The 12,506-nt window shown below is 37.0% G+C and overlaps 1 protein-coding gene across 1 annotated transcript; it reads left to right on the top strand.

The window, feature by feature from the left end:
- Positions 1 to 3,001: 3,001 nt before the first annotated feature.
- Positions 3,002 to 11,505, top strand: kcnk1 (potassium channel, two pore domain subfamily K, member 1). Its single transcript, XM_015402523.1, has 3 exons — positions 3,002 to 3,465; positions 6,231 to 6,626; positions 11,192 to 11,505. Exons 1-3 carry the CDS (start codon positions 3,111 to 3,113, stop codon positions 11,446 to 11,448), a joined length of 1,008 nt encoding a protein of 335 aa, XP_015258009.1. The 5' UTR covers positions 3,002 to 3,110; the 3' UTR covers positions 11,449 to 11,505.
- The last annotated feature ends 1,001 nt before the right edge of the window (positions 11,506 to 12,506 follow it).

The following is a 12,506-nucleotide window of genomic DNA, read 5'->3' as shown; positions in this document are numbered from 1 at the left end:
ATTAGATCTGAGTCCTACATTTGATACAGTTGATCATAATATTGTTTTAGAAAGACTTGAATAATTTGTAGGAATTAAAGGAACAGCTCTAGACTTCTTTAAATCTTTTTCATCTTAAGATTTCAGTTTGTTTATGTTAATGACAGATCTTCATCCTGCTCCACGGTTACCTGTGGAGTATCACAGCTATCATTGGTATGGCCAGTGCTCTTTACTATATATATTCTCCAATCAGCAGAATAATTAGACAGCATAGGATTAATTTTCACTGTTATGCTGATGATACCCAGCTATATCTGTCTATAAATCCAGATGAAGCTAACCCATTACATAGATTACAGGCATGTCTTGAAGACATAAAAACCTGGATGATTATTAACCTTCTGTTTCTGAATGCAGACAAAACAAAAGTTAATGTCTTTGGACCAGAGTCTTTGAAAAAGAAGCTGATTAGTCAGTCATTTCATTTGGATGTGATTAAGTTAATCTCAGATAATAAAGTAAAATTTCTTGGTGTTATTTTTCATCAGGGCCTGCCATTTAAATCCCATATAAAGGAGGTCTGTAGTAGTTGCTTCTTTTCTGCAAAAAATAGAACTATCCTGTCCAGGGGTGATGCTGAGAAAATAGTCCATGCATTTGTTACTTCAAGGCTGGATTACTGTAATTCTTTACTATCAGAAAGTCCACAAACTGTAGTTAAAAGCCTTCAGCCGATCCAAAATGCTGCAGCCAGAGTTCTGATTAAAATTAATACGACAGATAATATTTCTCCTACCCTGGCTGCTTTTAATTGGCTTTCTGATAGATTCAGAATAGAATTTAAAATCAATTTTCTTACATATAAAGCCTTAAATAGCCAAGCTATGTCTTATATCAGAGATCTGATCATTTGTTGTGTTCCTAACAGAGCACTTCACTCTCCATCTACACATTTACTAGTGGTTTCTAGAATTTCTAAAAGAAGAATGGGAGGCATATCTTTTAGTTATCAGGCTCCTCTCCTGTGGAACCAACTGCCAGTTATAGTCCATAAGACAAAAGCCCTGTCTACTATCAAGGCAAGGCTTAAAACTTTCCTTTTTGATAAAGCTTATAGTTAGAGTGGCTCAGGTTATTCTGAGCTATCTCTATAGTTATGCTGCTATAGGCTTAGACTGCTGGAGGACATAGGGACCCCTTTTCCTTATTCTGCTTCATTCTATCTATATTCTTCCCTTCTACAGTATTTGTTAGTTCAATCTCTAACGTTAAGTTCTCTCTGCTTTTTGTCATCATAGTAACTTCATCTGGTCTGTTCCTGTTTGGCTGTCACACCATCCCAGAGAGAAATATCAGCTGTGCTACTGCCTTCAACACCTTCATTCATAAATGTTGGAGCGTAGCCTGTTTTTCAGTGTTGTCCTGTTTCTCTTACTGCGACTAACTGTATTTGCTCTCTTTCATCCTTTGACATCAGAGCTGGCTCAGAGCTTGTCTGCCTGGCTGCGTCTTACCTTGAGGGGACCGCCTGTGGAGCTGGTCGACAAGTACCATTGGTATCTAGGCTTCTTTCTGTATGTTTGCTTCTGTCTCCTTGAACCTTCCCTTTCCTCCCCACTGCTGCTACATACATTTTTGGTATGAGGAATTGCTGTCCAGTCAATGAGTTGATGCAATTTGAGTTGAACCAATCTGACTGTATAATCTGGTTGAATTGTCTCTGTAAAGTGCCTTGACGTGACTTGTGTTGTGAATCTGCGCTATATAAAGAAACTGAATGAAAAAATTGAATTTACTGGATTGTCTGGAATAAAATTTTTGGTTTATTTTTTATTCATTAGTTGATTCACATTCCTTTATGGGCAGTTTCTTATTCACTGCAAAAACGATCTAGAAATAACTTAAAATTTCTTAAATCAAGTGTATTGACCCTTAATTTGAGTAGATAAATGACATAGTTTGCCAATGGAATGAGTAATTTTACTCTTAAAATAAGAAAATTAGATAGTATGCACTTTAAATAAGACAATGCAATTGTGTTTTCTTATTTTAAGTGTAAATTGTCTTGTTCCATTGGCAAAATGTATCTTTTAACTCCTCAATTCAAGAACAAATGCCCTTATTTTAAGAAAAAATGACTTATCTAGATTTAGATTTTTTGCAGTGTTTATGTCTTCTGTTCCTTTCCCTGGGGGAGTCAGAAGACATATCCTTGGTTATTAGTTATTGCAAGTCTTAGCTGTTAGTTAGTCTTCCTCCCTGAGTATCCCTGCTTTCATTCTGCTACAGATGTTCCACAAATGAGCTCTTTTTATTCCTTACTCTCTTTGCTGGTGCTGCTTGTCTGGCCTCCATGACCCGTTCTTCCTCAGCTGCCCTCTACTGTATGTCGTTATCTAATTTTGGAGAAACTCTGTTTTTCCACAGTCTGCACTTAGGTCCTTTTACAAACCACTTCACAAAACATTGAAAAAAAAAGGTTTTCTTCATGTAGTTTAAAGTGAACATCTATCAGCTTTTAGATGGTCTTAATATAGAACATAGACCAAATGTAAAGAGTTGAGACTGGGGCAAAGTAATTAATTATTTTCTAAAACTACATATTCACATCTCTTTTTATTTTTCTCAAATGCAAAACAGAAAAGGTTGATATTGATAATGTCATACAGTTTCTGGTTTCTTTTTTGAAAAGTCGAAACACGAGGATAAGCAGGTAGGAGGCATAGGGGGGAAGGAAAGTGCAGACGTCACAAAGACTCTCACACTTGTTGCTGCCTTCACGGACACGTCGAGACTCGGAAATCTGCGATATTGTAGTAAAATATCAATCTAACTAGATTAGTTTTAGATTTGATAAATTCAACAGTAAATACTAGAGATCAATAATCTCCGGGTGTTGGAACCTCTCTCTTTGTGCCGAAATTACACGGGAAAAGACACTGATGACGACGCAGGCATTTTAGATTTCCGATAGCACATAAAGGTGTCAACAGCAAAAGCAGGTTTCAGGGAAGGGGGGGCAGGATATTCACTGTAGCTTTGTCTCCCGCATCGTCACTGTCTACAGTAGCTTAGAATTATTTTACCATAATAAATAACATTTTAGCTAATTTAGCTAACGATAAAAAATGCTTCAGTCGCTAGCCAGCAATTCTTGCGTGCGTTTGATACAGAATCACAAATCGACGTGGTATTTCGTATCTTTAATTTTAGGCTATCTCCTTTATCTTGTATTCGGCGCCGTCGTCTTCTCGTCGGTCGAGCTGCCGTATGAAGACCAACTGCGTCAGGAGCTGAGGGCCGTTAAAAAGCAGTTCCTGGTGGACAATGATTGTCTGTCCGAGGAGCGACTGGAGCGGTTTTTAAAGAAAGCCTTAGAAGCCAGTAATTATGGGGTTTCTATTCTGAATAACGCCTCGGCTAACTGGAACTGGGACTTCACCTCCGCGCTGTTTTTCGCCAGCACGGTGCTGTCCACCACAGGTAGGTCCCTGCTGGATGATGCTGCTGCAGCATCCTCACCAAATATGTGCAAAAAAAAAAAATTCTTTCATTGATACTGTGTGGATAATTGGTAAATAATAACAATTTCTTTCAATTACAGATTAAATTAGTTAGTAATCAAAATGCAAAAAAGATTTTTAAGAATGTGCAAAATTAGGCCTATAAGACCATTGGTCATCCTATTGTACCAAACTGGGTAATTACGTTTAATAACAAGTTAATAACCTAACAGCAGAGGTGCCTTTTCATGCTCTGTAATCATGCCTTGCTCAATAGGATCAGCAAAGCCACAGCTATCTGGGGTTTCAACATTATTCACCCTGATGATACCTCACGGCAATAACAATATGGTGACTTTGCAGACCTCTGTGTGGGACTGAATGTAAGAGCTTCCTGCTTTTGTTTGTGGATGCATTTAACATTCATCTCAGCTGCTACTGCAAGTCTTCAGCACTTTGCTGTGGTTTGAGTTGTGTTTTTTTTGCTTTATAGTTTTATGACACAATTCAGTGTTACATTGCTATATTGCAATTAGATAAGGCCTCACTTCCTGGGGTGGAGCTAGATGGTGGGCCAGGGGTGGCCATGGGACCCCTTCGCCAATCATTGGCCACCCCCTACCATTTTTTTTTCTCTGAAGTAGAATTTTAAAAACATTTTAATTTTATATATATTAACATTTACTTGGCAACAAAAAAACGGTGGTTAATTATGCACATCAATATACCAACATTAGAGATGATTAGTGCAGAATTCATGCTCTTTCAGAACTATATTTTGTGTTATATGCGGTAAAGAGAAAAAATCTAAGATACTGTGAAATCATAGATACTGTAAATAACAATTCTAATGAAAAAACTATTAAATTATCAATTTATGTAAATATTAATACTTGTAAAAATCAATTTAATGTAGAATGATATTGATAAAAGTAGGTAAGTAATGATTGAAAAGATGTTTGCTCCAGAACTCAAACCTGAAAGAATTTCATCCAAAATACCTTTTATCTAGACGGATGTTTAAATATATGTATCTATTTGTTAGCAAATGCTGTAGGAAACTGTAGTTTGTCTTTATTTAGAAATGTTGACGTTGTGCTTGTTTCTGTTGGAATAGTGTAGATTGACCCTGAGGTTCTGCCGCCCATCCAGTATACATTGGTTATTGTCTGGCCACCCTTATAAAAATTTTCTGGCTACGCCTCTGCCCACATGGAGAACAACCCTTTATTTTTGTCATAATTTCTCGACTTTTTGCACTCTGTTTAATGCAGCATAAGTTAAAGAATATAGAAAAGAATACTTTGCTGAAATAATGAATATGTTTGTCTCCTCTGCTTCACCTCAGTGAGCTTGGATGCTTTAAAATCACCTCACAAGAGCATAAAAAGTTCCTGAACCTCTCCTTTCTGCACTCTCATTACAGTACAGCCTCAAATTTAATCTCCAACCTAATCCTGAAGATTTTTAGTTGCAAAACTTTGCGCTAAAACACCTCAAATACAAAGCCTTCAATATTTAAAACGCCCTTCTTTAAAGTTGAATAAATACCAAAATGAAGCTATTAAAAACAAAAGCCTACCCTGATCATTAAAAAAAGAAAACAAAAGATTTCTATAATATATTTAATTTAAAAAGAACAACTAAACTTTGTGTGCCGGCTAGAACTTTAATTGAGAACATATTAAAATCAGTAAGGATGGCATTAAAGGTGTGCCAGCAGCCTCCATCTTTGTCTGAAGCTTAACGTTTATGACTACCTGGTGTCTTCCTTGTTCTGGTTTCTTTGTGGATATGGTTTATATTGTACAGAAGAACAAACATAAGTGCAGCTGTTCACCAATATGACCTTTAAAAGCAGAAAGGTAAAATGGAAGTGATTCTTCTATTAAATAAAAAATAACCCACAGGGAATTTTTCAAAAAACATCCAACCTCAATTTTTTCAGAGTACATGTAAAATAACAATTAACCCAATCCCTATGTGTAAAGTAAGCATGGATGTTCTAAAAAACAAAAACAAAAAAAACAGCCTTTGATTTGAACAAGATGGCAGCTGTGAAGTTACTTCAATCCTGACTGAAAACCTTTTTCACACCTTTGTATTTCTTAGACTATCAGAGGAAAGGTTTATATTTATATTATATTTCTACAGGGCAGAATTATGTGAACAGTTTACAAAATGAAACTGAAGTATATAGTTTCAGATGGGAAAAGGGATTTTCAAAGGTAACTGATTCTAACCCTGTGGCTGAAACTTCCCGTCCCACCTGTTTTAGCTTCAATATTTCTGCTGTGATTTAGAGAACTGGTGAAAAAAAAAAAGATCTGTGAAACTTGCAGAAACACACCCATAGATACCGAGGTCACCATTGTTCCTCTGCACTGTGTAATCAGCTGCTCATTGAACACATTATGTAAATTAAGCATGCCGTATCTGTTTTTGGTCTACAGTTCAGAGCAGATTTTATATTGATTTAGGATTTTTTGCATGCCTTATACCCCAGTGTTTTTAGACATTTTTATAATTTTATTTACCCATTTCATATTATATGTTTCATGTTGCACGATTGTACCATAAAAAATTCCTAGTTGTGAACTTCTTCACTAACAATGGCAATAAACCCGATTCTGATTCTGATCTGATTCTGATTCTGAAAACTTGCATCAGTGCAACAACTGAAATTTTGTTCTATATAGAAGCCCATTTTAGATCTAATACATTTTCTGTTTGTGTTTCCAACAGGATATGGTCACACAGCACCTTTATCCGACGGCGGCAAGGCCTTCTGCATTATTTACTCCATGATCGGCATCCCCTTCACCCTTCTCTTCCTCACCGCCGTGGTCCAAAGGATCATGGTGTTTAGCACACGGAGGCCCATCACTTACATCCACACGCGATGGGGTTTCTCCAAACAGCTTGTGGGCATCGTTCACGCCACCCTGCTGGGCATTTTGGCCGTCTCCTGCTTCTTCCTTATCCCGGCTGCCATCTTCTCTGCATTGGAGGAAAACTGGAACTTCCTGGAGTCATTTTACTTCTGTTTCATTTCGCTCAGCACCATTGGCCTTGGAGACTACGTACCCGGAGAAGCGGCCAATCAAAAGTTCAGGGAGCTGTATAAAGTGGGCATCACTGGTGAGTTTGAAGGAGATCCTTCCATTTCTGGGTGGTGGCGCACTGGGCATTGATTATCAAATTATCATGCTAATTTATCGTTTTTATTTGGTATATTCTGCAGCAAAAGATTCCCAGGTGTTTAGATTGCTCTAGCTTAGACTTAGGGTAATGTCCTCCAGCTCCTCATGTGATATTTACTTACTCTTCCTGACAGAAATCTATTAGACTGCCCTCCTCTAAGCTCTATAGTCATGACAACACAGATTTTCTATTAGGTTTATTTTTTGCCTGTAGATGGGCTGCTCCAAACTTTCAAATAATGAAGTAATTCCTGTATTGGTTTGATTGTATTCTTGGGTAAAAAAGAGATGCTTGAATATTGAATATTCAATATTTTGCTTCCTAGTGGAACAAAGACACCTGAACATCTTTGATCCAAATTCTTTCTCAGTATGAACTGCTCATACTTTCACCCATCTCTATTAAAGCCTTATTTCAAGATATGTAATTCCAGATCATGATGCTGCCTTCACCGTGTTTCATTAAGAACATTTTAGGCAAACCTTGGTTCTTCATTTTAAAATGGCAGACTTCTGTCGGTCAACCATAATTCTTAGTCCAGACACATGGGGGATAGAGGAGGCTGCTGTCACATACTGAACAGAACCAGTACCAACCAGAAATTACAGCAGATGCATCCTTCTGCCTCCTGATGCTTTCTGGTCCCTTTATTAAAGGAAAATGTAATTTTTTCTCTGTGATTTACCTTATTATAGATGACTGTTTTTTACTGGGCTGATTTATAGATCTATAATACTGAAGGATATTTTTCATGGACCCTCCTCCTGACAGATACATTTCTGCAATATACCCTTATCTTTGGTTATTTTTTTGTTATCAATAGTGCTACAGATAAAGGATGCAAACTTCAAGAAAATTAAACAACTTTAATGTCTAGTAGCTATTTAAGACAAATCTGAATCTAAAGCAGTGGAGAGGAAAGCTGTTTGAGCTAACTGTTTTCTACATTTATACATTTATTTTACATGTTTTAGTTTGTCCCTTACACGTAAGTCCATGTTTTATAAGCTTGAAAGTGTGTACCTACTTTTAAAAGTACAGTACTCCAACTGTTTTTTTTATTTGTGATTCTTGCTATTCTTCAGAACCTTAAAACCAAACTCTTCTTCTGTTGTCTTTAGGTTTATTCAACAAAGGGAAAGAAAAATGAAGCATATATTTTCACGCACTAAACGCGTCACCTAATCCATAGAACCATAAGGATCTTAAAGAGAGGCCTTGTGAACAGAAACCTTTTGCCTGTAATGATCCACAGCCTGCATGTCTCTGCTTGCATTAGTGGAATATAAAACCGCTATATAACCTAGAATCCAATGAAAATTGATTCACACTAGATAAGATATCTTCAGTGGAATAAGTTCTCTTTCTGAGAATAGAAGTTGAACCATGAAAATATCAAATCTACATGACTTTATGATGGTGTGCTTTGACCTGCACACGTGTAACACAATCAACTAGGTCAGTTCCTTGATCCGTGTGTGGAAACCTGCAGAAGTGTCATTAGTTCTCTATTATATCACCATTGACATGCTGACTGTACTAGAAAACAGCTGGGTGTTAATAAACAGAGCAATAATAAACAAACCAAATAACGGGAAATCAAATGTCAATTTTTCAATTACTTCAGCAACAAATTCCCAACGCTAAACAACAAGCATAGAAGAAAGTTTAGACTTTCAGTATTGACCTTTCCTCTTTATTAGGCAGCATATCATATTTTAACTGTAATTTTATGTTAGAAAATTCAATAAAGGAACACCGGAAATGCTTCATTGCTTAATGCCTGTGCCACATCATTTATATGTTATAAGAACAATAAATCCTCAAAGCAGAAATCGACGTCTTAATAAAAAATGTAATAAAGTGATAGAGTGTATAATTTTAGGTTCATACTAGACATGCATTGGTTACAGGGATTTAAACCAGGGATTTAAAAAGCTGCATTTAAAAGAAGCTAACTGCTGCTGCACACTTCCCATAAGCTGGCTGAAGGACGGCTTCAACACACTTCCTTCTTGCACAACCCGGAAAATCTTTAGAAATATCCCCATATATAGGAAAACACAGACAGCCGTGCTTTGGAAAGGAGCAGCTATAGCAGCTATACTTTACAGCAGGCAAATTCATTTAGAGAAGATGTAGCAGGGCGTGCAGGTGGTGCAGTGGTTAGTGTGCTCGACCCATGTATGGACGCCTTAGTCCTCGACCCGGGTTTGAATCCGTCCTGCGGTCCTTTGCTGCATGTCTCTCACCCTCTCTCATTACCCCTTCCTGTCAGAAAAACGAGTCACTAGTACCGTAAAAAGAAAAAAAAGAGACAATGTAGCAATCCATCAGCTTGTTAAACTTAAGTTACTTTTAAAAGATAGCAGCAAAATATTTTAATTTTTAAAACAATGGAGCTTCCTTGAAACCTTTGCTGCATCAAAATAACCTTGAATTTTTCTTCTAGATTGCATTAATATCACTTTAATATTCACATCTTTTGCAGTAGTATAAATAATTGCTGGGGGGTTAGAGTATATATCAAATCTTTGGCTTAATAATTCTATTGCTGCATATTGGAGAAAAATGAAATTCAAGTAGTGCTGCATGTTAGTGTTTTAACTATTGGGGATTGTAAACCAAACCACAGGGAATCATTTCATTTGAGAATTTAAACAGCAGAACTAGTGTAGAATCTGCTGGAACCCACAGTACTGCAGATTTCTGAACAAATATATATCTATAGCTCATCAAAAGTAGTGGGTAGTAACTGAGAAAGGAGGAGTTGACATTTCCTTGTTTGAAACCATAACAAGATGGTGTTTGTCTCAAAGTGGGCCTTGGCTGACTGCAGGAAGTAAAGCAGGGACTGGATCTTCTGGGTGACTTGCTGTCAGCAGCCCTATTGGAGGCTAATAGCGTCTTGAATGGAACGCAGTTCCAGAGCTCATAGTCCTGACAAGCTGTGGGTGTGCGTGAAGCCAAAAGCTGCTGTAGTGAACAGTCTCCAACATGTGTGACGTGGGAGTTCGATACGCTGCAGCCAGAGAGGTGACGTCAGTCAGCAGGAAGAATGTGTCAGTCAGTGGGAGGGAAACAAAAAACAAAAAAAAAAAACACATCTCCAACAGAACGGACTTGTTTGCAAAAACAGCATCAGTTGTAAAAACTTCCTCTATGCTAAATAAAAAACTGTAGGAAGTGACATCAACTCTATTTCCAAAACGATAAGGACCCTGGATCCAAACGCTCTTTATTCATTTCTGACAAATATGTTTCACTTGTCACTCACACAGACAGCAGGAAACTCTCACTTTCAAGGAAATGTTTTTGAAGACATTATAATTACAGCAGATGCTTTTTTCCCCTCAAACTCAGAGTTTCCATAACGTAAAAGTCATAAAAACATATTTAGGGACACACCTGAAAACAACTCTGAATAAACTCATAGACGTGCTTCTTTAGGTAATGGACAGCTAACTGCTGCCCTCTTGTGTTTGTGAAGTAAGGAACAGATTTTTACAGCATAATAATATTTCAGTAGTGCCTAAAAGACGGTGCTGTAAAATTAATTAAAAAGATTAATGATAATAAAAACTAAGACTACAGATCCATGTCAGTAAATTCCAAATTCATCAAAAGGCTTATTTCAATAAAAAGTGAGGCTTATGGAACATAAATAAGGGTGCACTTGTCAATTAATTGGGAACTAATGATTTCCTTTCATTTTAGGAGATTTCTGCAGATACTTAGATGTGAAACTTATCTTATCTACCTCTGCAGTAGTCTGAGAATCACCCAATGTCAAAGCTCTAAACCTTGATTTATATGTGAGAGCAGTAATTCGAGAGGTTTTTATTGCATTAATGGTACTGATTAAACTTTTCTCAAGATTAGGTTCAACATCGATACTTTCTTGTTATGCAATAACAATTGACAGTGTCAGTTCTCAAAAAAAAAAAGTACAGACATGTTACATCGTGACCATGGTGTGCCCGACGCTGTCATGGAGAAGACCAGCTACTCAGAATTCAAATCCTCCACAGATAGTCGTTGTTTAGAGAGCACGGCCATCTGCTGGCGGTCTGCTGAGTTTTAATGTCAGTTGTAAAGAGAAAGACGAAAGACTGCAGTCCCGGCAATGGCAGCCATTAAAGCAACCTGAGATGTTTAACACCATGCGGTCACAGGTTGACCTTCTCCATTTATTTATTTTTAAAAAAAGTTAAAATATGTTGACGTACTTTTGCTGTGATGTAAAATTCATAGGTGGAAAAAAAAAAATACATTTAGATTTTTTTTTTATCAAGTGTTTTTTAGGTTTCCATAAGCTGTAAACTAAAATTTATTAAATGTAATCAATTAAAGCAAGTTTAATATAAACACATTTTAAAGATTCATTTAATTATTGCAACAAACCTGTTTTTAAGCAGACATTAAAGTGATAGATCCTGCTGTAACACTTCTTTATGGAATTATTAGTTCATGCATGTGTTGATTTGTTTCTCGTTCTGCAGTCTACCTCATCCTGGGACTGATCGTCATGCTGGTGGTGCTGGAGACCTTCTGCGAGCTGCAGCAGCTGAAGCAGCTCAGGAAGATGTTCTACCTGAAGAAGGAGAAGCCGCAGGACCGCATGGCCATTCTGGAGCACGACCACCTCTCCTTCACCACCGTGTCTGACAATGCCGTCACCAAGAGTGTGGACAAAACCAAGACGTTTGTGGGCGTCCCGACTCTTACCTCCTCTAACGATGACCCAATGATCCAGTAAAGAACGCTCGAAGTGTAAAAGAGGGGAATAAGAATGAAGGGTGGAAGTTAGGATGAGGAAAAACCCATCAAAGCTTTAGGCAAACTTAAGATAAAATCAGTTCAATTACACAGATCAAGCAAGCAGCACCAACTTTTAACCCACAAACCTGACAATGGTGATGGTGTTAAGCAGCAGAGACATAATCTACATAATAAAGGAGAAATTAATATTTTAACACTGCCCATAAATACAAAGGCAGCGATAAAAGGAGAATCCTCTGCTGTATTTATGAATCACTAAATCTAAGCGCCTTTTAAAGCTACATTATTTATGGCACACTTGGGAATATTTGATAAAAGATTAATCTCTTAAATCTAAATTAGGACATAAGTTGAGTTATATCTTTAAAATAGAGTTTCTTGACTCAAGTTTTTGTACATAATCGGGTGGATGTTTCAAACGTACGAAGTGAGAGTGGAAACTTAAACTGATACTGTTTCTAAAAATATCACTCCATCATGGCCTGTTTTAGGTTTTTTTTTTTTTTTTCATTTTTGGGGCATTTTATTTTTTCTTACTCCTTTAGCTGCAGAGCTTTACGGGCCTTTTATCGATGTCAGTATTTATTTAATTATTAAGTTTTATTTTGAAAGAAAATAAAAGCGTGTTGCACAATTGATTACGAAGGTTACGTAAGGACAGGGTTATCAATTTTATTTCCATTTAGTTTGCTATTGATTAACAAATAGAACATGTTTTTAAAAAGTAATTTATAGAGCTGTTGTGTAAGATTATCGTATGTTCTCTTCATATTTCATACATTTCTGGATCTTCTTTACTGTGGTGTTAACTTCTCCTGGTTGCACTACGTGTTTTCATTGTAAGGGAACAAAAAGATTGCTTACATTTGTTTCACCTCAACTGGTTGAGGCCCTCCCCTCAAAGCTGTCCACGTGTAAAGCCTGCAGGTTATTGATCCGTCCCAATGGTTGAATGAGTGTTTTGGATAAAAGGGAAGTGAGGTTAGTTATAATCATGAAGGAAATTTAAATAAAAGGGATTTAAACTGTAGATTT

This window comes from Cyprinodon variegatus, unplaced genomic scaffold (genome assembly GCF_000732505.1).
Source record: "Cyprinodon variegatus isolate N-32 unplaced genomic scaffold, C_variegatus-1.0 Scaffold1361, whole genome shotgun sequence".
Lineage (NCBI taxonomy): Eukaryota > Metazoa > Chordata > Actinopteri > Cyprinodontiformes > Cyprinodontidae > Cyprinodon > Cyprinodon variegatus.
Note: the sequence above shows the minus strand (reverse complement) of the source record. Positions and strands in the feature narration are given on the sequence as shown.